The 24,306-nt window shown below is 38.8% G+C and overlaps 1 protein-coding gene across 3 annotated transcripts in view; it reads left to right on the top strand.

Annotated features, from left to right (window-relative positions):
- MRRF (mitochondrial ribosome recycling factor) overlaps positions 1–23,154 on the top strand; it is a 53,169-nt gene extending 30,015 nt beyond the window's left edge. For 2 of the 3 annotated variants that reach the window (XM_074211645.1, XM_074211644.1), the window contains exons 6-7: positions 16,108–16,267; positions 22,513–23,154. In XM_074211645.1, the coding sequence (XP_074067746.1) occupies positions 16,108–16,267; positions 22,513–22,590 (238 nt within the window). In that variant the 3' untranslated portion in view covers positions 22,591–23,154. The remainder of the gene's footprint in view (positions 1–16,107; positions 16,268–22,512) is intronic. The other variant, XM_074211643.1, reaches the window with a different exon arrangement.
- The last annotated feature ends 1,152 nt before the right edge of the window (positions 23,155–24,306 follow it).

Genomic DNA, 24,306 nt, shown 5'->3' with positions numbered 1-24,306 from the left:
GCAAAAGAAATCACTATTGAGGAGGAACAGGTTTGTGCATATGACTTGTTTTATATTGGGCTGGAGTTGGACTCAAAGGGAGCTGGGTGCACATTCTGTTAATGGTCCTTACTACTAGCCCTGTGGTTTTGGGCAAGTCACCAAATATTTCTATGCCTCATTTTCTTCAACCATAAAGTATGCATAATAGTGTTCACATCATAGGGTTTTTATGAGCTTCAAAGGAGCTGGTCTATATAAAGTGTTTTGTAAACCTTCAATATCAGCTTTGTTAGGGTCATCATCCATACCCTATTCACTTCTTTGGGAATACCCCAGGACTCTGTTCTGGACTGTTTTCTCTCTTTACACATTTTATCTTCATGATCTCATCACGTCTTTGGGGTTCAACTATTATCTCTAGGCAGGTTATTTCCAAAACTACTTATCTAGCTCTCTTTTTTTTCTGAACTTTAGAGGACTACTAATAGTGTGCTGGACAGCTCCACCTGATATCCCAAAGGCGTCTCAAACTCATTTCTGAAATTTAACTATCCTTTCTCCCCTAAACCTAATCATCCTATTTCTTCCAGTTATCTAGGTAATCATTCTCAATACCTAAATCTTGCCAATTCTAATTCTACAACAATGTCTTATATATATTAGTGTATTTAAGTCCTTCTCTTCATATATCCCATACTACCACTTCTCACATGGGCAATTGCAGTAACTTCCCAATTGGCCTCCCTGCATCCATTCTTTTGATCTCTGTCTTCCATAATCTATCCTCCATAACTGCCCTTTTAATATTCCAAAGGTACAGGTCTAACCATGTTTCTTCTCTACTAAAAAAGTTTCAGTGGTTCTCTATTTCTTCTATAATAAAACACAAACTGTTTGGTTTTCAAACCTTTTATGAATCTTTATCCTATCTTTATAAAGTAATTTTAATTCACCCCTTTCACATACTTTGGTACCTGCCAAATTGGCCTCTTTGTTTTCCTTCATGTACAATTCTCTATCTCTCTCTTTTTTTAAGCTTTTGCAAGGCAAACAGGGTTAAGTGGCTTGCCCAAGGGCACACAGCTAGGTAATTATTAAGTGTCTGAGAACGGATTTGAACCCAGGTACTCCTGACTCCAGGGCTGGTGCTTTATCCACTGTGCCACCTAACTGCCCCTTCAGTTCTCTATCTCTTGCTTCCATGCCTTTTCACAGGATATCCTACATGCTTGGAATATTCTCTACCTCTTATAACCTCTTGATCCCTCAAGACTATGCTGAAGTACCACCTTAAAGTGGCATTTCTTGATTTCCCCTGGGTTGTTAGATTCCTTCCTCCCAATTATTTTGTATATGATTCTTGTACGCAACTTATTTGTGAACTTGTCATATCCATCCAGTAGAATTATAAACTTCTAGAGGTCAGAGGAATTCCAGAAGAATTTTTCTGTTTGTATCCTTGTACTCAGAACAGTCCATAGCACAGTCCATGGCACTTAATAAATGATTGTGGTTTGTTTGTGGGTTTTTTTTAAAAAGGCTTCAAAGATAGAACACCTAATGAAAAGTGGTGCTGATTTCCAACTCAGTTCAATGAAACAGAGATCAATGTAAGACCTATAGAGATTACAAAGGAATACTCTTTCTAGTCCCCAGAGAGATTATAATTTGGTTTGGGGAATTGAGACAAGTATACAAATAATTATAACAACAAAGCAGAATATAATAATGATAGCAACTCATATTTGTATATAACCCTTTATCAAGCATTTCCTTACAACAATCCTCTGAAATAATTAGCCTAGGAATTATCATCTCCATTTACAGACAAAACCAAAGCTATTTGATTTACTAATTGTCACATAACTAGAAAGTGACAGAGGCCTGAACTTGAGGTGTTCTAACTTACAAGTTGGTTACTCTATTATACCATTCCTGCTTCCTAGATCCAATCAGTATCATAAGACAAAAACAAATTTTTAAGAGGGCTTAATTTTATGTTGCCCTCCTTTGTCAGAGGAAAGTCTAATTCCTTTGACAGGAAAGTCTAATAAAAGGAGTAGCATGTGAGATAGGTCTTTTGAGGATTTTAGGTGGTGGAATTGGGCAGGGCATTCTAGCTAGCAGAACCAGAGTATGGATTAGACAGTAACTTATTTTTTTTTTAATAGTAACTTATTGATGGATTTTTTTACTTTAAGATCCTATTTCTTAAATGTGTCTGTCATTTTACCTGTTTTTATAAATGGTCAGAGTAGCTCAGTGTGGTGCAAAGATAGTTAGGACATTGTTTCTAGACATCATGAGATTAAGATTTCAAAATTCTTTCAGTTTGTGCACACACACACACACACACACACACACACACACACATACACACAAGCTAATCAGGTTCTTCTCCCCTTCCCCCTCCCCTCCATTTTAGCTTCTAAACAGATGCCTGAGTACTCTTATATTAACATTATTGCCAGGGTTAGTAGCATATTACAGAGGGATGAGCTCCCAGCTAGGAGGCAGGACCTACATTTTTCTATTTTGAAAATAAGAGGTTAGACTATAGGATCTTCTACAGTCTCTTATAGCACTAACTCTGTTTTCTATGTTCTAGAACATTTAACATTTATTACTTACTATGTGGCAGACATTGCCTTAGATACTACGGATGTGGATATTATCAAGCAAGGCAGTTAGTTCCTTTCCTCAATGAGCTGAATCCTAATGGGGGAAGTTAACACAGGAAAGGGGAGTTGAAAGGTGAGGTGCCAGGGGTGGAGAGATGGTTGGTTCTAGGCAAGATAAGGTAAATCTCACCTACTTCACCTGGTGTCCCAGGGGAGGGTGATTGCAGGTTGGAGAAGATGATGTTGGCTACTGTGGAGATGATCTTTTTAATACCTATATTCTATGAGCAGTTTTCCACTATTGTATTTTAGAGCCCTGCTAGCTCTAGTGTTCAATGCTCTTAAGTTCTGACATTTTTCAAGGTCTCTTGCAGCTCATGCTGTCTGTTAGATAATGAATTTATTATGACTAAACAGACATTGTTGTAATGGATCCATCCTCCAGTACTGAGGCTCACTCATTAGAATATTTTTATGTCAAAGGTCTAACTTGCACATTATGGAATTCTTTAATCCCAGAAGAGTTCTTCTTCCTTAGAGTACTCACACATATATCAATAATGTAACTTCAGATTGAAGGATTGGGGAGTTTAACTACCATTTACATAGGCACAGGAACCTGTTATGTTGCATTGGAGTAGGGAATGGAAACAATCCAAGAGAAAATGACAGAACAAACCTTTCTATTTTGATAAACTCCCATTTTATATACTCCTATCCCCCCCCTTTAATAGGGTATGTTTTGTAGAGTTTTCCAATTAGAAATTGATTTCTCTATTCTTTATTACAAAGGCAAGATAGCATGATTAAGAAAATTAATGTAGGAGTAAGGTGACCTAGGCTCTTACTCTGCCTTTGCCCCTAACTCACTTGGTAACTGTCTATAAAACATTGTCCTTTGTGCCCAATTACCTCCTCTGTAAAACTGACAGACTAGTGCATGGTAACCTAGAAGAATAATTTTGGGGGGGGAGAACAGAGATAATGTATCAAATGCTTTGAATTCCTAAGAAACTAAAATTATATATTGTAATATTATTTATTATAATATATATAATATAATAAGATATAATATTATTGGGAAAACTTCTATTACCTTGTATCCATTTAATGGTATCCATGAATTAATTGCCCCAACTCACTAAACACATGAGTTATTAAAGTAGAACTGTAGAATAGATATGAATATATATTCTCCATAGGGATCCTCCTGATGCCTTATTTTGACACAAAGGTGTGACCTTGAGATCTCAGAGCCTTTGCCATGGAACACAAGCCCTGGTCAGTTCCATCAAGTTGGAAAGACTTTGAGTATAGGCTTGTTGATAGTCTTAACTGTCTGACTTCTTCTGGCATCCAAATACTGTCTCAAATACAAAAAGGCTCATTACCAGAGAGTTGGTCATCTGAGGAAGGTAGTGATTGGTGAGCAAGTGCGTGTGTGTGTGTGTGTGTGTGTGTGTGTGTGTGTGTGAGAGAGAGAGAGAGAGAGAGAGAGAGAGAGAGAGAGAGAGAGAGAGAGAGAAAGGAGATGTACTAGCCCTAAAGTCATATTACCAATGAGGGATAGTAAAATGAAAACCCTAGATGCTCCATTGGCACGTATGAACCAGAGAAAGGCCTTTCCTGGAAAACTTACAAAAACATTGATAAATGTTACTCAGCATGAGGTGGCTTGGATAGATTATGATCTACACCAGTTAAGAGAGTGCCCACACAAATGAGAGTGTTTTTAAAGTATCTATAAATCTATTCTACTGATCTTTAATAATTCATTTGTATAGCGATTTAAAGTTTACAAATAAAGTGCTTACCTCATAGTAAACTTGAGGTGTAAATGTCATTGTCTCCATTTTACAAAATGAAAACCAAGAATGGGAATGATTTCTTATGCCATCTTTTTTCCTAGGTCTCTTTTCCTTCTCCTACTTTTTGGGGGATTGATCAGCTCTCCAGTTACCTTTGAATTGGCTTCAATTCCAGCCCATGTTTCAGTTTTCATATCCTTTCCATCTCAACTCTCAAGCCATCCATCCACCTATCCATTTCTCTCTTTCCTAGTCACCACTCCCCTATTTATATTGCTTTATCATAAGCTCCTTGTTATGAAGCACTTACTATGGGCCATACACTGTGCTATGCACTTAAAAAATATCCAATCCTTACAACAGTCTTGTAAGTTAGGTCCTATTATTATCATTCCTATTTTACAGTTGAGGAAACTGAGGCAGACAAATTAAGTGGCTTGTCTAATAAGTGTCTGAGGCTGGATTTGAATTCAGGTTTTCCAGATTCTGCATCTAGTGCTCTCTTTGCTAACCTCCTTGAGGTTAGGGATTGAATTTGTATCCTCAAAACTTAGCACAGTGCCTTTAACATAAGTACCTAATAAATACTTTTTCATTCATTCGGTTCAGACTACTGAAAAGAAGTTTAATTTTTAATGAATATACAGTTTGTTCCTTGAATAACTAACTAACTAATAATAATAACTAACTAACAACTAATTATATTTCTAGTAATATCTTTATTTATTTGACAAAGAAAAGTTTAGAGATCTTGGTCCTGTTCTTTTAAAACTCACTTCTGTGATCTTTCCCCTCAGGATTCTTTTAGTCCTTTGACTAAATTGAGATAATTGCTGTCATTTCCCCCTGTGAATTGGAAATTAATGTATCTTCTGCCTCTTTGAAGGAAGGGCCTGATGATCAAGAAAATCCCACCCAGAACCTCCTTATATAGTTAAGACTTTTCTTCCCCAATTTGGTAGGCTGCTGACCATAAAGTTTCATTTAGTATATGGGGAAGAAAAAAGTGAATTAGAATAAAAGTAATTGATTTCAGATTTCAGTTCTGCTTTTTCCCCTGTGGGACCTTGGGATGATTGAGCCTCAGTTTCCCTAGAGGTGGTTGGACTAGATGTGCTCTTTAATCTCTTCACATTCTAAATCCTGTGATCTTGACTGAATTACTATAAGCTAAATTCAATCTTTCCAAAGCTATTTTCCTATAATCTGATGAGCCCAAAATGCTGCCCTTCTCCATTTATGTGCCAGCTACTATATCTGTCTTGTGGTTGATTGTGCTAGAGGGATAGTGTGTTTGAATTACACATTCCAGGAAATATTGGTAATATCCTCTCTTACACACACATACACACACGCATACATGGAACTTTGGCATTCTTTAAAGAGAAAATCAGTTAAGAATGACTCAAAGACCTCATTTTGGATCAAGAGCCCACAATTTCCTTTGAGCAACAGCAGCTGTTTATAGTGGAGTTTGCTACCTCCTTCATTACAACCCAGATACCAACCATTGCTGTTCATTTCTGAGTAATTCATTCTGTCGGATGATTTTCCACACATAGTCCTTTTTTAAAACAAGTATCTGGTGGGCTTCCATCAGTCTGCAGGACTCTTGCTTCCTTTTATGTGGCCTTGCCATATCCAAAAGAGAACCATCTTTTCAAGAAAAGCTTCATACATTTAAGCTCCAGAGAGGCCCTCACATCTCCATGCTTTGCCTTGTGTGTATAATTGCAGCACACTCCCAAGACAGGAGACCCAGTGTTTAGGCACCTGCCTGCTGATTGAAAGACACAAAGAGAAGCAATCAGCTTCACAGACACACTTCTAAAGGAATTGAGCTTTCAACAGAAACTGGAGAGAAAGTTGTCACCAACACCAATGCAAAACGTTGCATAAATAAGAGGCCACTTCTGTCCTCTTCTCTCTGATATCTTCTTCCATCACCTAATAGACTGATTTAAAATGCGAAGAAAGTTGCCAGCAATCTTCCAGGTTAGATAGCATCATTAACGTGTCTAACCCTTCTGAGCAGACACCCCTCCTGCCACACTCAGATCGGAAGAGGGACAGGGACAACAGTGACTAATTACACATCGACATGGGCTCAGAATTTTCCAGTCTCACTGATGGGGTCACAGCATTGTCACAGCACAGTTCTCTTACATACAGCAGGGCTGATACGATAGCCTTGCTCAGATCGCAGTTGCTGTGCAACATTCAGTTCTGGGGGGCCACATTCTAGGAGGGATGTTGACAAGCCAGAGTCTGGTCAGTCATTGGCTAGGTTGGGGGAGTAGATCGAAGGAACTGGAAGTGTTTAGCCTAGAGAAGAGAAGATTTGGGGGACGATATTGGCATCATCTTCAAATATAGAAGAACTTGTCAAGACTCAATTTTCTTTTTTTTTAATTTGTTTTTATTTTTATTTAAGGCAATGGGGTTAAACAACTTGCCCGAGGTTACCCAACTAGGCAATTATTAAGTGTCTGAGATTGGATTTGAACTCAGGTCCCCCTGACTCCAGGGCCCGTGCTCTGTTACTACCTAGCTGCCCCAAGACTCAATTTTCTTGACCCTTGAAGGCAAAAACCAGAGTCAGTGGAGAAGAAGTTATAAGGAGACAGGTTTCAACTCAGTGAAATCTGGTAGGACTTCTTGTCCAGAAGTGGATGGGCTTCCTCAGGACGTAGTGAGTCCTACCTCACTGGAGGGTCATCAGGTACAGGATATATTACCACTTATTTTGGATACTCTTCCAGGTTGAGGTAAAAATTGGTGACCTCTGGGGTCCCTTCTAACTCACTTTAGGATTTTAGTATAATGGAAAGAGGCCTGGATTTTGAGTCAGAGATCTGTGGAAATTTTGGTTTTGCTACTTAGCAGTTGCATGACCTTGAACAAGTTGCTTCACCTCTCTGCCTCAGTTTCTTCTTCTGCCAGATGAGGGGATTGGACTCCATGACTTCTAAAGTCCCAAGAATTAGATCAATTCTCCTATTCTAAGAACCTGTCATTGTTTAGGGGTACAAAGGTTACCAACAAAAGGTCCAGTTTATTAAATGGGAGATGGCACTGGTATTTGTTAGATAGATGGGGATGCATGAGTCTGTGACCTCAAACCAAGATGCAAAGGAAATCAGGCCACCCTGCACAAACAAAAACATTTCCTTCAAGGCCTCGGAGCCCCAAGTCCCCAGGCTGCCCCTGCTTGAAAACAATAAAGCTGGTGAGTGTGCTCATGGCAGATTGCCGTCCTGCTCTTTCCACCCCTGGGGAGGGGTTCTTTTCACAGTATCTCAGCAGGAAGATGGCTAGATTCACACTCCTCTATTTCTCCCTGCTCCGTAGAAGATTAGAGATGAAGTACTGGAAAATCCCTTTCTCTGGAGCAACTGGACATTCGCTTTCTCTGGAATCCATTCATATCACCTCTTCTGCTAGATCCTAGGCCTAGAAAGTTTAAAGTACAACAGTTCTCCTTGAATATATAGGATGATTTCAGGATATCTTTTAGGTTTGTAAGCACCTTGCTTACAGGAGCATTGTATTATAAGGGTAGAATTTCATGAAGGTACCTGAGTTGTTCCTTGAAAGACAAGAAGTATTCCAACAAATAGAGATGGGGGGAGGGGGGCTTATGCCAGAGAACAATGGACACATAAATGCAGGTGCAGGAGATAGCAGGAGGAGATTGGGCCCCTATGAACTGTATAGTTTGGCAGGAATTTTGAGTGCATGAAAGGGATGTAGTGTAGAATAAGGAGGGCTGGGAATGCAGGACTAGGAGTTTGTATTTTATCCTGTAAGTCTAATAAGATTGTTTAACTTGAAGTTGGAAAAGGACCCTGGAAGAGAGATCACTTAAGTCAGTTCTTTTAATTTACAGATAAGAAGTTTGAGACTTACAGAATGTATTTTTCAAAAAGTTATGCAAGAAAAGGTTTCAGTTTCATGAAAAAAGAAGTGGATATACTGATGTTGTATTTGATTAGACTGAGCTCCTTGAAGACAGGGACTGTCTTTTGCCTTTGTTTTTAAACCCGGGCTTAGCACAGCCTGGAACACAGTAGGCACTTCATAAATACTAGTTAGCTTCCTCCTGTGAATTTGTGCCTTAGCAGCTAGGGTACTTGAGAGAAGGGAAGGGTTCATTCATTCATTTTTTTTTTTAGGGTTTTTTGCAAGGCAAATGGAGTTAAGTGGCTTGCCCAAGGCCACACAGCTAGGTAATTATTAAGTGTCTGAGGCGGAATTTGAAGCCAGGTACTCCTGACTCCAGGGCCAGTGCTTTATCCACTACTTCACCCAGCCACCCCTCATTCATTCATTTTATAAAATACTTTATAGCCAAAGATATATGGAACATACCAAGATTACTTAAGTATTGACTTATAGCTGGATATCATGGATCCCTTTGCCAGTCTGGAAAATCTTTATAGACTCCTTTCTCAGAATAACATTTATTGCCTGCATTCCTAATCAAAGTTAGAGATTAGTTAAACTATAGATTTTTTTTCCATCTAAGGTCTAAAAACTTAAGGGTTCTCTGGACCCTAGGTTCAGATTTCTTAGTTTGTAGACTCGTACCATCATGGTGGCTAGTGGAAAAAACTAGTGGAAAGAACCCAATACCAGATTGGGATGTTAGAAAGTTTGGGTTTGAATCTTGGTCTTCTTATTAGTCGGTGTGAACCTTTTTTTTGGACCTCAGTTTTCTTAACTGTAAAGGTACTGAACTGGTTTTAAATCCTCTTCCAGGGATGGAAAAGCTGACAGTGAATCTAGAATTGAGGAACCAAATATAACAAAGCATAATAATAACATACAGCATTTTGGGAGTGCTGCATGGTTTTCAAGCACATGCATTATCTCGATCTCTGAGTTGAAGATCTCTCCAGTTCTGACACTTAGGGATGTGATCTTGGACAAGTTCTTCTCCAGTCCTCAGTTTCCTCCCTTGTAAAATTGTTATGTTGGTTCTTAGCATGTTGTTTCATAGAGGTGTTGTGAGGAAAGTGTTTAGGAAACTGTAAGACATTTTTTAAAAAAATGTCTAAATAAAATACATTTTTCCAGTTATATGCAAAGACAGTTTTCAACATTACCTTTTAGTAAGATTTTTGAGTTCTACATTTTTCTACCTCCCTCCCTTTCTTCACCCTTCCCCACAACAGTGAGTAAACTGATATAGGTTATACATGTACAATCCTGTTTAACATATTTCCATATTAGTCATGTTGAAGAAGAATCATAATTAAAAGGGAGAAAAACCATGAAAAAGAAAAAATAAAGCAAGTTTTAAAGAGTGAAAATAGTATGTTTTGCTCTCCATTCAAACTCCACAGTTTTTTTCTGGCTGGCATTTTCTATCACAAATCTTTTAGAATTATCCTTGATCATTGAACTGCTGAGAGGAGCTAAGTCCATCAAAGTTGATCATTACATAATGTTGCTGTTAATGTGCACAGTGATCTCCTAGTACTGCTCACTTCACTCAACATCGGTTCATGCAAGTCTTTCCAAGCTGAAGCAAATGACCTATTTTTATCATTACGCCAAACTCTAAGCTCTGGAGGCATGCAAACTTTTGAAAACTCTGGAAGAAATCACCAAGGAAGTTTCCATGTTCCTTGTTCCTTGTGCCCAACTGAAAGAGATATCTCCCTTCTTAAATTTATTTTAGGATTTTGCCTTGATGTCTGCCTGGAGCTACTTACTTTCTTCTTTGAATCATAGTTCAATAATTGGCTATCTTCTGTCCTCTTAATAAAGAACCAGGATGGGGAGGGCAGAGATGTCACTCCCCTGCCCAGTGCCTTGCCTTAAATGTAGTAGATATTTGCAAAATTGGACTTTGCAATTTAACTTAATTGGAAAAATGTTTATTAAATCCCTGTTTTGTGCTGAATATTGTGATGGAGAAAGATAAGAAGTATAAGTACAAAGTCATTACCTAATATATATCAGTTTTAATGTCTCTGGAGTTGTGTTCTCCACCAATATTGTACTCTAGTGCCTCATCACACAGAGATGACCCTGGATTGTTATAGACCCTGCCCATTGGTGTTTGGCAAATGGTGGCAGATGCCACCAAGCTGAAAAGACTCCCAAGTGTGGATCTAATGAGGAGCTAGATGTGTTGGTCTCTGAAGACCGATATATCAAGATTCTTGAGACCCATCTCCAGGTTGACTGTAGGGTAATGCAAGTCTTGCCAGTAGCATTTTTCAAAGACCATGGAGTAAGTTGCAAAGGAGGTTTTGTTCTGTCTTGGTAAAAGGAGTGCTCTCCTGGAACCCTGTAGTATTTAAGTATTATATCCCTAGTATGTGACACAGTGATATGATAATCAGTATAATTCAATACACATATTAATGTCTGTGGTATGTAAAGCACTGTGTCAGGTAGTAGGGGAGATGCCAAGTTTAGGCACCTAGGTTCTTTTGTAGATGGATGTTAACTGAATTGAATTGAAAACTAGTTAAGATCATTTCCTATAAGTATAATGAGAAAACCATTTGAAGTTGAAGCAACCATTATATCTGTATGCATTGACTTCTCCTTCATCACCTGCTAGATAGCTCTATGTACATTTGTCTCATTGATGTGTAAATAATAGGAAGTACTTATCTTACCGTGGGGACTCTTATCTGCCTCGTGTTGGGAGTGGGGTGTGCCCTTTGCACATTGTTTCAGGGGATGTGTTCTAGGAGTCCAGGAAGGTGTCTGTCTTGGATGTATCAGGAAGACCTAACCAACAAAGTTTGTCTAAACAATGCCTCACCCTATGGCCAGGGCTAAACCTGCTGAGTGGTTAAAACCTTTGCATTGTGTCATGGGGGATCTCTGACCCTGACGGAAGGGGCTGCTGTATTCATCAACTGGCCCAAGGCCCAGCTGGAGGGTGGATCCTGTGCTGTCTCCGAAGCCCTTCTGCACTAGGTTGAAGGAGAAATGGAATGAGGGGGATACTAGCCCTATATTCTGCTCTAGTGCACCATTATATACCTGCCCTGAGCAGAGCACACCCAGACTGTTATTTTCACTTCTAGGCACAGCATTTGAGAAGGGACACTGACAAACTAGAGCCATTATAGAGGGCAGTCAACATGGAGAGAGCACTTGAGATGATAGAATCACAGGTTTTAGAGCTGGAATTTACCTTAGAAATTTTCTAGGTTCAAGCTTCCTTATTTGAAGAGAAGAAATTGAGGCCCAGAGAGGTTAAGTGAATTTTATATAGATTATAGCCCAGCTGGGACTTGAGCTCAGGTCCCCTGATCCCAATTCTGATGTTCTTCCTACTATACTATTCTACCTCACAGTTCACAGCAGCATTGGACCTAGATTTAGAGCTGGAAAAGACTTTAGAGGCCATTGAATCCAACTCCCTCATTTTTCAGGTAAGGAAATTGAGGTCCATAGAGGTTAAATGACTTTAATTAGGGTTACACAGCCTATGTCTGAAGATCATTTGAACTCAGGTCTCCCTAACTCCAGTTTTAGCATTCTATCCTCTTAGCTGCCTCATTGAAAGATCTAGACCAGGAATGGTGGCCATGCCTTTGGTTCTTGCTATTGGGGAGGCTAAGGCTAATAGATTGTTTGAATGTAGGAGCTCTGATTTATAATAATCTAAATAAATGTCCAGACTAAATCTGATATTGGTACAGTAAAACCCAGTAGGCCCCCAATTTAGGGGTGAAACTACCCAGAAAGGAAACAGTATATCAGGGCTCTTGTGCCTGCCTGTCTTTCGTGGAATTGAACCTGGAGATGATCACTATGCTTTCAGCCTGGGAGAACTAGGGAAACCCAATCTAGAAAGAAGAAAAGACCTAGTATGTTTAACCTCTAGAAGAGAACCTTGAGTTTGTAGACCTGGGTTAGGGCGATGGACAGTGACAGAAAACAATGTTGAGGCTTTGTCTCCAGGGACAGTATAAAGGACTTTTACAGGGAAGGAGGATTCAATTTTAATTCAAGGGACAGAATTAGGAGCAATTGTGACTACACTCAATGCCATTTGCACTGTACTATTTATTCCTTCCATTGTGCTGCTATGGATCAACTCATATTTGTCCCTCAGAGCCTCGGGAACAACAACAACAACAAAGAGAGGTATAGTGCAAAAGATAAGTCGTTTGTAGATCCATTTCAGTAGACTTGATAGAAATCAGTATTTTATATAGATTTTTAGTTCCCTGAACAACCTTATGATACATTTTGTGCTTCAAAACTGAGGACTTCTAGGAAAAACTCCACTTATTTATCAGAATATTGCTTTCTTCAAAAATTCTCTGGTTCACATGGTAGCATAAACTTCCAGTTTTTTTACAAAGCAATTTCCTCACAATAATAGTAGGTAATAGTATTATTATATCTAGCTTATAGATGAAAAACTAAAGTTCAGAGAAGTTCAGGGACATACAACTAGTAAATATCCAAACCTGGATCTTGGACCACAAGTCTTTTGATTCCAAGATAAATTTCTCTTTCGTTATATCAGATTCTTTTCTGGTCTTTTTGCAATAGAAAATAAATTACAGTAAATATGATTGATAAAATATCTTCTATATACAGTAAGTATGTATATTTTAAAAAAGAACTATTTGCTATAAACATCTTTATTTTAACCTTTTCTGCAGTTTATCAAACAACAAATGTCTGCATTATAGATTCAGTAGTCTGCTCTCCTGTTGCCTAGTCTTCTAAAGACTTTTAAATATAGGTTGGATGTCCATGTTGTTTGAGCAGACCTGACTGGAGTTTTTACCCCATTCCCATTTATATTAAGGACTCTCAGCTTTTCCTTCTTAGTTTTTTCCAGTACTAGGCAATAGTAACAATGAATACTCCTGTATAATTCTATCAGAATGAGTAGGAGAGACAGAAATTTCTTTGCAAAGTAAAAGAAGGTGAGAGTGACTAAAGAATATATGGAGGAATTTTGATCAGGGTATAGACCTCAGAGGATCCGAATGTCTGACAAGGAGAAATGACTATTCCAGGAGGAGAAAGAGTCATAAGAAATGCTATGAAGTTTACATTGTACAAAGGAGAATATCTATATGACTTAAACTGAAGGTCCTTCTATTCCTCAGTGGACTATAAGCATCCTGAGGGCAGGGACTGTTTTTCCTTTGTTCTTTGACATGCCTAGCACGATGTCATGCTTAATCAATACTTGTTAGATTGGATGAATGAGCCTCTTGAAATGTGAGAGAGACAACTTTGTTTTAGTATCTATGCTGAGCCCAGCAGTTTATAATAGTGGTTTCGTCCCTGCCAAGAGAAAAGCTGATACTCAGGGTCATCATATTTTATTTTATTTTTGCAAGGCAATAGGGTTAAGTGGCTTGCCCAAGGCCACACAGCTAGGTAATTATTAAGTGTCTGAGATTGGATTTGGACTCAGGGCCTCCTGACTCCAGGGCCAGTGCTCTATTCATGCACCACCTAGCTGCCCCTCAGAGGGCCATCTTATAACAAAATTGTAAATTAAAGGAAAAGGTTATCTTTACTTCCCCTACAACCTTTGCTGTTTTTGCCATTTTACTTCCTCTGTGGGGCTTTGTGATTGAGAAGGCAAGATTACAACAATCATGACCAACAGGTTAGAAACCATTGACTTGTTCCTTAGTAAAAATTGAAATAATTTGTGTCCTATTTCCATCATGCTATTATGGATCAACTCCCATTTGTCCCTCAGAGCCTCTATTGGTAAAGTAGTAGTTCTGTTGATGATGATGAAGCTGTGGTAATACCAGCCCTATAGGACCTTACAATTTTGGAATTATATTCACAACTTTTATCTCATTGGAACCTCACAAGCACCCTGTGAGGTTGTTAGGGCAAATAGGGTTTTCCTCAGAGATTAAATGACTTCCCCAAAGTCATATAATTATTGAATGGTGGAGCCAAACCTTCCAATTCCAATGCCAAGACTCTTTGCTATATCTCTGTGGTCTGTGTTTAGAAATTTAAGCGGCTTCCCACTAACACAGATTATTCATAATGTTCTTTCTGGCATCACAATATGATTAGGGCTTTTTCTTTTAATGGATCAAGTTTCAAATTTCCATGTTTCTTTTGCTGTACCAAAAAATAGAACCTAAAAGAAAAATATCATTATGATTTCCATTAATTGGATTGAAAATCATGAGGACAACAAGAACCAATCCAAATTCCTAAACTACTGATATGGTTGGTTTGATCCCACTTCAGCTCTGGGATTCATATTTTTGACTTTGAAACTGTATTCTTCCCAGAATACTCAAAAACACTCATTTATACACAACTTAGGGGCCCAAATGTTTATGATTTATGAACAAGACTCTCTTCCTTTTCCTGTGAGTGGGGTATCAAGCATTCTGGCATAGAATTTTCCTTATGGTATGCTATTTGCTCTTCAAAATGCTCCTTTTTTCATTGCTTTGTAAAATCCTTTAAACTTTTAACAAGGAGGTTGAATGAGTTTTAATTGAATGTTTTAAGGAGGGAGTGTAAGAGTATGGAAGTATAGGAGCAGACAGGATAAGAAGATTCCCACATCATAGCTCACAGGGAATCTTTAAAAATCACATATACTAAATCCAGAAAGTTTGCAGACCATGATATTATTCAGTAAGGTATTTTTTAATGAAAAGAATCGGGTATTCTGGGAATTAAGAAATCTGGACTCTAGTCAGGAGTTCAACTCTGCCACTGACTGAAGTGTGTGATTTTGGGAAAGTAGCATAACCTCTTTGGGTCTGTTTCCTATTCTGTAAAATGAGAGTAATAGTTTTTATACTTACTCTTCACAAAATATAAAGAAAGTGAAGTATAAGCTATCAAAGCAGCCCTGTAAATAAACACTACTATTGGTCTGGAGTGGTGATGTCATTGGTGTAAGGGAACTCCCAGGGTGAAAACTCCCTGCATCAAAACAGATCAGCAAGTTCATCCTTAGCTCCTAGCCTTAGAGAGTTGCCTGAGACACTGGTCATGGTGACACAGCCCAGTATACGTCTCAGGCAGGACTTGAATCCAGGTCTTCCTGATATAAGTGTTTTTGTCCAACACTTCTTCCCCTCTTTTTCTAGCCCTGCTGAGCTACTGTTACCTTTTTCTAAGTTGTATTGTAAATTTGCCAGTTGTAGCTAGCTATTGGCATAGATGGATGTTTCCTCCCTTTTTATAAAGATAGGAGCTGTACCCTTCCATTTTTGTATCCTTGGCAACAGGCAAGGGGACCTACATATATGTCAGTGTTTCATAATCACTTGTTGTATTGAGTGCAGTGCTTTATAGTTTTCATGATGCTTTAATGTCCCTTAATTTGATCTTCCAAATATGTGTGGGAGTACAAATAAATCATATCTCCCCCTTTTAAAGATAAATCACAGAATTATGAGAGTTCAGAGTACTCTTAAAGGTCACCCATACTCAGTCAAAAATTTTTTCTCTTCTATTATATGATAAATGGCCATCCAACCCCTGCTTGAAACTGAAGCTCAGGGTTATGGACCATATTCTCTAAAGTCTCATAGTGCTCAAAGCTTTACATTCACCTCAGGGTTTCTCTATAGTGGCATGGACAAACTTTCTAACTCTTATTTTTCTCTTTTCAGCACTACCTAAAATACAGTAACAAATGTCTGTCTAGTTTTTTTTTAACGCTCCCCTGCCCCCTTTTTTTTGTTGATCAGAGTTACAAGGGAACACAGAGAGATGATGGTCAAGCTTGCAAAACAGAACACAAACAAAGCTAAGGATGCCTTGAGAAAAGTGCGGACCAATGCAATAAATAAACTGAAGAAATCCAAGGACACAGTGGCTGAAGATACAATTAAACTAATAGAAAAACAGGTAATGGCTCTTTTCAGATCAGTGCATAAATGTACAGAAACTGTATGTAACTCAAATCTCTTGATTCCAAATCTGTTTCACTGTGATATTCAATTGGCCTAGTGGAATCAGAGCCCCTCAATATACAGGGTACATTCAAATCTCTTTTTCATTATCATTCAGTTGCCTGGATTTTTCTTTTCCTCCTTTATTTCCCTTTATCTTCTAGCAAAGTCCTCTGTGAAGACTGAACTATTTCAGAGCAGTAGTCCCCATTATTTTGCTTTTGGTAGTTAAATTAAGTAGTTTTCAACAAACTTACTATTATGAAAACAGTAATTTAGGATCAAGGCTTCAGCTCAGCTCTTATGTCCCTGGCAAGGTATATAATGACCCAGGATAGTCTAAAAGTTAGTTGCAAGTAAGCTTTTATTTTCTTTTGCTTTGTTTGATTCTCTCTTGAATCACAAAAGGTGTCAGCAGCAAGTGATTCCTACTGTACTTTGTTGTGGTTGTAACAGGGCATGTAATCATTTCAGGTCTCATCATAAAATGCTTCACGTGTGGCTAAATGCTATCTTTACGACATCCCAAGTCGGTAGTGCATATATGGTCCCCATTTATTGATGAGGAAAGTGAGGCCTGAGGAGGGGAAGTGACCTGTCCAAGGACATGCAGGGGCAGAGCCAGAGTTAGCGTCAAGGCTGGAATGGAGGGAGAGAAGAAGGACCACTGACCTTAGAGGCCATCTAGAGCTTCACTCCTGTTTTACTTATGAGGAAACATGTTAAGTGATATTCCCAGTAAGTCACAGAGCTCCTACCTCCACAGTCAGTGGTCTTTCCTTGCTTCTCATTCAGGATACCTTTCCTGGACTTTCCCATTAGAAGGCGTTGAGATTTGGGGCTGAAGTCTGGAGGAGAGCTGTGCCTTAAGGAAAGAAATTGTGCCAAGTTTATGCAGTGTTTACTGCCCTACAGTGCCCCTTTCTCCTAGACATCCTGGGTGGGTGGTGAGTAAGCTGAGCCTCAGGGATGCTAAATGATACAGCATGGTGACACACCTCCTAGGTGTCAGAACTTGACCCAGTTTCTATGACTAGAGGAGTTAGGGCAAGGTCATGAAGGGGATGCCCTAGGGAGGGTCCCTGGGGCTTGAGTGTCCCATCTACTGTATGTTGGTGAGAGATCAAGGAGACTAAAACTCAGGTCAAAAGTCTCTGGAATCAGAAGATAGAGCCACACTTCAGTCCTAACACTTAGACTAGCTATGTGAATATGAGCAAGCTCCTTCAACTCTCTGAATCTCAGTTTTATTATCTGTAAAATGAGGAAAATCATACTTGTATGACATGTAGCTCGGAGTTGTTATGAAGAAAAGGTTTTATAAATTCAGAGTGTTATAGAAATGTGAGTTATTATTTCTACCAGTAGAAAATGCTCATGGAGCTATAGACAGGCAGGATCAAGGACCTAAACTGAGCCCAGTGGGTTTCAGTAGCATTTTGGGCAGGAGAAGGAAGACTGCACACTCCCTTCTCTGCATCAGTAAATTGTTGCCACTTTCCTATCAGAAGCCCTGGAACATTTGGGACTGGCAGACTTTCCTTATTTATCCAGAGGCCTCTTGCCCACAATAGTAGCAGCAGAAGCAGGAGAGCCATTTGGGTAAGAGAAAATACTCCAGGAAGCTTGTCCAAGGAACTCAGTCTATATTTTAATTGATACAGAAAACTCTTGCGTGAGGAAACTCCCTCAACTTCTCCAACTTAAGAGGCTTAGTTATCTCTTACATCTGAAAGTTTAAAGACTTGTCCAAAGTCAAAGGAAGAACTTGAACCTGAGTCTTCTTGGCTCAGAGGTCAGCTCTATATTGCTTTTTTATCTATTGGATGTTATGTGTTAAAAATGAAAATATAGAAATAACATTAAAATATTGCTGGAAGTATTTTGAACCCGAAATGTTGGGACATGGAATATAGACTTGGAATAGACTTTTAAACATAAAACATTAACCATGGAATGACCTGGAAGGGATCTGAAAGATTATCTGTAGTTTATTCACAAACCCTGGTAACTCTTCCCAAGCTAGAAAGACAAAGCTCTGTTTCACCCCACATTTAACAGTATGCTTTTTCCAGACAGTAGGTATCGAATCAGTGTTTGTAGTAGTGCTTTATTATAAGTATAGGCCCTATCTACCTATTGTTTCTGACTCTTTAAACCAATTTCCTCACCTCTATAAGGTGATACTCTCTCTGAGATCCCTTTCAGCTTTATTCTATGGTCATTTATAATTGCCTGTTGTAGAACTAGTCTCTCCATGTAGAGAGGCTCACCACTGCCACAGGGTGGGCCTTTAGATAATTAATTTTTTGAACAAGGCAGTTCAGAAAGACAACTACTAAATCATGGAGGAATTTTGATTTCTCTTGGTTGTGGGGAATACCCACAAGGGTGAAATCATGGATCTTTTGAAGTATACCTTTGTTTATGGTTTCATTTCCTCTATTCGTCATGTAAAACATTGAGCTGGAGTTTTTGTTGATGAGACAAAAGCCAGCAATAATGCCATCAAAGGGCTATGATTCTTTGTGGGGTGTTTTCAAAATTTTTCAGGGTATTGAAAATCCCTTTCTAAATCTACTCTATGTATACACAGGTTCTAATATGAGGCTAGTATTCCAAATCTACTCTATGTATATGCAGGTTTTAATATGAGGCTAGTATTAATTCATTTAACAGCTTGAATTTCAGTTGCATATTATAGTTTTAAAAATGCATTTTCTTCACAGTAGCACTGAGATAGGCAGTTCAGGGATTATTGTGTCTATTTTACAGGTTAAGTAAATTTTGACCCATAGACAAGGCCTGACTTTTTTAAGATCCCTCAGCAAGATAGTGAAATAATTTGGGACTCAATTCAGGTCTCCTCATTCTAGCCTATTACAATTTCCGCTACCCTGTGTTGCCTTTCCAGGTAGTTCCTCTTGTCATATTTGCCTTTTCTGCAATTGAGAGATGGTCTTTACTTCTCTTGAAGAAGAGGTTAACTGCCTACTCTTGGGTTTCTAGTAAAGAAATGATGCAGTTCTAGACTTCTGTCCCATTAGATTTAATTTCCCTCTCCTCCCTCCTTCCCTTCCAGTCTCCCTCAGCTCCTTGGCCTGGCAGAGCTGTGCTGAGTGAGGCCTGGGGTCCTCCACTCTCTGGCTCCGACATCTGCTGGCCTTCTGTTTTTACCTTCGCTCTGTCCTGCTGCTGAAGCAGGCTGCTCAACATGAAAGTCTTGGCAGCCTCTGCTGGCGTCTTTGGCCAAGAACCTTTCACTACAAACCTTTCAGAGGAATGAAGCCACTCAGAAGTAAACTAACCGTGTTGCCAATGGGGACAGAGAAAGAATTGAGTACTGGCTGCTCTGAGGTGGAGAAGGAGGTTCAGGAGCTTCTCCTTTCCCCAGACTCTCAGGCAAGTTTGAGGAAAGGTAGGCAGGAAGGCTGGCTTGCCTTGGAGACGACTTTGAGCAGCCCACTCCCCTTCCTTTTCCAAGCCCAGCCTGGGTCTGGGCCAGCCCAGAAATCCCTGGAGTCTGAGCACAGCTCATACTGTTCAAGAAAGAGGTCTCAGTTCTCCCAAACCGAACTTCTTGTCTTTTTCTGCCATTTAACTACTTGTGTGAACTGATGTAAGCTTTTCTTCTTGACTTCAGAGTTCTCACCCATAAAATAAGGGAATTAAACTAGAAGGTCTCTGTGGGCTCTTACAGGGATATAGAACTTTCAAAACCACCTATAAATTAGGTGCTACAGGCATTGTTAGCCCCATTTTAACAGATGAGAAAACTGAAGCTCAAGTTTACAAGCCTATAGTCAGATAGAAAGAAAGAATGATAGGGAGAATATCAGTCTAATTCTTCCTAATTGAAAGTCTAGCAAGACTTGAAAACAAGATGTTGGATGGATTAGTAATATGGGCACAATAGAAAATATGTTCCTGGTGGTCAAAAATTGTACTATAAAATTTTAAAATAAAATAAGGGGAATTCTATAGGACCAGAGAATTAATCACTGATTGAACAGTGCACTAATCATTGAGTATACAAAGAAAAAAAACAAAAATAATCCATTCCCTCAAGGAATTTCCATCTAATGAGGGAGTCGACTTGGATTTTTAAAATTTTATTTATTTAAGGCAGTGGGGTTAAGTGACTTACCCAAGGTCATACAGCTAGGTAATTGTATCACATATCTGAGGTTGAATTTAAACTCAGGGCCTCCTGACTCCAGGGCCAGTGCTCTACCCACTGTACCACCTAGCTGCCCCTGGAGTTGACTTGTTAACAACTATGCACATAAGATACATTCACAGTAGAGGAAAGGTAAACTTTGGGGAAAAGGCACAAATAACTTGTATACATACATAAGTATATGTTGAATAGAATGGAATAGAGGAGTTTATAACCCTATAGAATTTTCTCCCCTTCTTCCTTTTATTTCCTTTCCTAGTAGAATATAATATCTTTCCTTCTTTATCCTTTTTATCCTGTCCTTTCATGCATTTCTCCTCCTTTTCCCTTTTATAGAAATATATATATTTTAGTTGATCATTCAACAAACTATTATTAGGCACTTGTTGTCTTCAGAGTCCTGTTGTAGGAGCTAGGAACAATAGAAAAGTTAGATAAGACATGCTTCCTTTCCTTATGAGTGTATAGGATAAGGGATACACACAGGGAACTGTTAATGTACGATATTTTATGTTCAATGCAAAGTGCTATAGAAAGTTCAAGATCATTACCTATAAGGAGGAAATGAAAGAGGAATAATAGAGTATGTGGTAGGTGGAGAGGTATAGAAAATGAAGTAGTCCAGTTTGCTTGGATTCTAGAGTAGGTGAGGGGAGTAATAAGGCTGGAAGGCTTGGATACTATAGATTATGTTGTGCCCTCAAATGTTAGGCAAAATATTTTTAAATTTAAATAATAGCTGATAGAGATCTACTGAAGATTTTTGAGCAGATGAATGACCTCACCAGATCTGTGTACAGAGATGATTATATTGGCAGTAGTTTGAAGGGTAGATTGGAAAGAGTGGAGGTGGGAAGACTTATTGGAAGGCTATTGCAAAAATGTAGGTAAATGATAATAGAATAGAACAGCACTTTGATCCTTTTATGCTCTTAAAAAATTATTGAGCTCTCTTCCCAAGAACTTTTGTTTATATGAATGAATATATTAATATTTACAATATTGGAAATTAAAATATTGGGGCAGCTAGGGGGTGCAGTGGATAGAGCACCAGCCCTGGAGTCATCAGGAGAATCTGAGTTCAAATGTGACTTCAGACACTTAATACTTACTTAGCTGTGTGACCTTGGGCAAGTCATTTAATACTATTGCCTTGCAAAAGTGAAAAAAATTAGAATGCTTTTTGTGTTATTATGAAAATAATCTTCTCCTTTCAGACCCCCTAAAAGTATTTTCAGCACCCTTAGGGGTCCCCATATCACACTTGGAGAAAGAATATCTTTACCTGGTAAAATCTGCTCTTCTTTCCTCTCTTCTCTCTAGGGCCCAGAGGTGGAGTGGGGCATGGGAGTGACATCTCCCCTGGCCTTCCTTGCAACTAAATTCTTTTTCTAAAACTCTAAAATTTATTTTATTTTCAGTTTCTAATACTCACCCTCTGCCTTCCCCCTCCTGACCCATTGAGAAGGCAAAAAAACCAAAACTCATTGCAGATATGTATAGTTATGTAAAACAAATACTCCCATTCTCCATGTCCAAAAAAAGAAAGAAAAAGTAAGAATGAGAAAAAATGAGTCCATCAGTTCTTTATCTGAAATGTATAATAATATTTTGAAATTGTGCTTGGTTGGTCATTGTGTGGTTGGTAATTGCGATTGATTTTCTTTGGTCCTGTAGAATTCCCCCTTTTTTATTTTAAAACTTTATAGTACAATTTTTGGCCACCCAGGAACATATTTCCTATTGTCCCCATATTAAGAAGTCTTTCAAATCTGATTAGCCTTATAGTTTTTAGCAGCCACTTTTTAAAGAACAAGACTTGATGCTCCCCATCTTCCAAAGGGGCAAGGCAGAAGGAAAAACAGGATTATAAGAAATCTTTGGATTTTCATGTGTTTATATCATTATCACAAAGTGATGTGGGCTGGTGCAACATCACGGGGGGGGGGGCATCCTTGTATTGGGGCATTGAATTTGCCCTGTATTGGAGTTATACTCTCTTTTGTTTTGTCTCACTACAGATTGGACAAATGGCAGATGATACAGTAGCTGAGATGGACAAGCATTTGGCATTGAAGACCAAGGAACTCCTGGGATAAGAAAGAAGCTTCCAATGAGAATTCCACAGAAGCAGCAGTGCCCTAGACTGTGGTTTAGGTCAAAGCTTTAGAGCATTGTAGTTGATTGCGTTCTTCTGTCCTGTGCTTTTTGTGTTACTTTTAGGGGTGTCCTTTGTGGACCAGAAGATTGTCTCTGAACACAGCATCAACTGACCATCATACATCTTAGCTGACTTTGTTATGGACTGGTTTCATTTTGGAGGGGCATATCAGGAGGGGCAGCCTCCACTAAGTTGTGAACTATTCCCCCGCCAGTCTCAGTTTCCTTCATTTGATGTTCCTGAGGAAGCAGGAAGTTTAGTAAATTTGACCATCTCCCTATCTTCTGTTAAGCACTATCTCAAGGAATATTTAGTGTGTATTTCATACAACTAATCACTCCTGAGGTTGAACTTGCTGTGTTTTACCTATAATTCATATTCTGAAGCCAGGCCTCAATTTTAAATGCCTCTGTATTTTGCCTGTGATGAGTTTTCATTGATGAATTAGGTCTAAATAAATGAAATGAATAAAAACAATCAAGAAAAAAATTATCTCTTCTCAGCCACTAGTATTTGATTTGAATTACACTTGTTTCAGCAAATAAAAAACAAAACAAAACCAAAACCAATTGGAATAACCTACCTTCAGAAATTCAGTTAAATTAGAAGCATGGAAATAGGAGATTTTAGAACTGAAAGAGATCTTAGAAATAATATACACAGAAATATTTCAAGACAGATTAAGTGACTTGCTCAAGTTACTGTATTTATATTTATCAAAAGATATAATTGCTTGGGCAAAAACTGAGAAGGTCAAACTTATAACAGAAATGTTGACTCTCACAATCACTAAGTGGATCTTTAGAACATACAGGTTTGAAGCTGAAAAGGAACAGAATCTATAATGTAAAGCAAAGAATATAGAAGGTGAATTGTGTGAGAGAGAGGTTAGAATGCATTGAATTTTAGAACAGAACAAAATTTAGAGGTCAACTCCAGCTCTTCCAAGTTTATAGATGGAGAAAAATGAGGCTCATAAAGGTGGGGTGACTTGTCTAGGGTCACACAGCTAGGATTTATCTGAGGCAGAGTTCAAACTCAGGTTATATCATGCTACCATTCTGAGGCATCCCACCAATCTTAGAGCAAGTATAATTCCTTCCCACAGTCCACATGATAGATGCTTTCCATTCAGTGCCATAGCTGTAAGACACATTCCTCCCAAAAGATCTTCATATGAATCTGCTATTGTCAGATGGTGGCCAAAAAAGCTAATGAGATCTCCTACTACATGAAGAAAAGCACTGTGTGCAAAGTGAAGAAGGTGACAATCCTATTCTACTTTGCCTTGGTCAGAGCACATCTGCACTAATATGCCCAGTTCTGGGTCGCAACATTTCAGGAAAGGAGAGTGTTTAGACTAGGAAGTCAATTGAGGTTGTGAAAGGGTTTGAAATGTCATATGAACAGCAGTCAAAGTAAGGGCCGGGGGGGGGGGGGCGCAGTGGGGAGAGTGTTGGTGATTTGTCATAGAGAAAATTGAGGCAAGAATGGAACAATATAGTTGTCTTCAAGTATTTGAAGCAACAGATTAGATTTGTTCTATTTGATAGGATCAAGGAATAGAAGTGGCAGAGGGACAACCTTAGGCTTCATACAAGAAAGAACTTTGGAATATTTAGAGCCAACCCAGAGTTGTACAGGCTGCCACAAA

Source organism: Macrotis lagotis, chromosome 1, assembly GCF_037893015.1.
Source record: "Macrotis lagotis isolate mMagLag1 chromosome 1, bilby.v1.9.chrom.fasta, whole genome shotgun sequence".
In the NCBI taxonomy this organism is placed as follows: Eukaryota; Metazoa; Chordata; class Mammalia; order Peramelemorphia; family Peramelidae; genus Macrotis; species Macrotis lagotis.
This window is presented reverse-complemented; position numbering and strand designations above follow the sequence as displayed.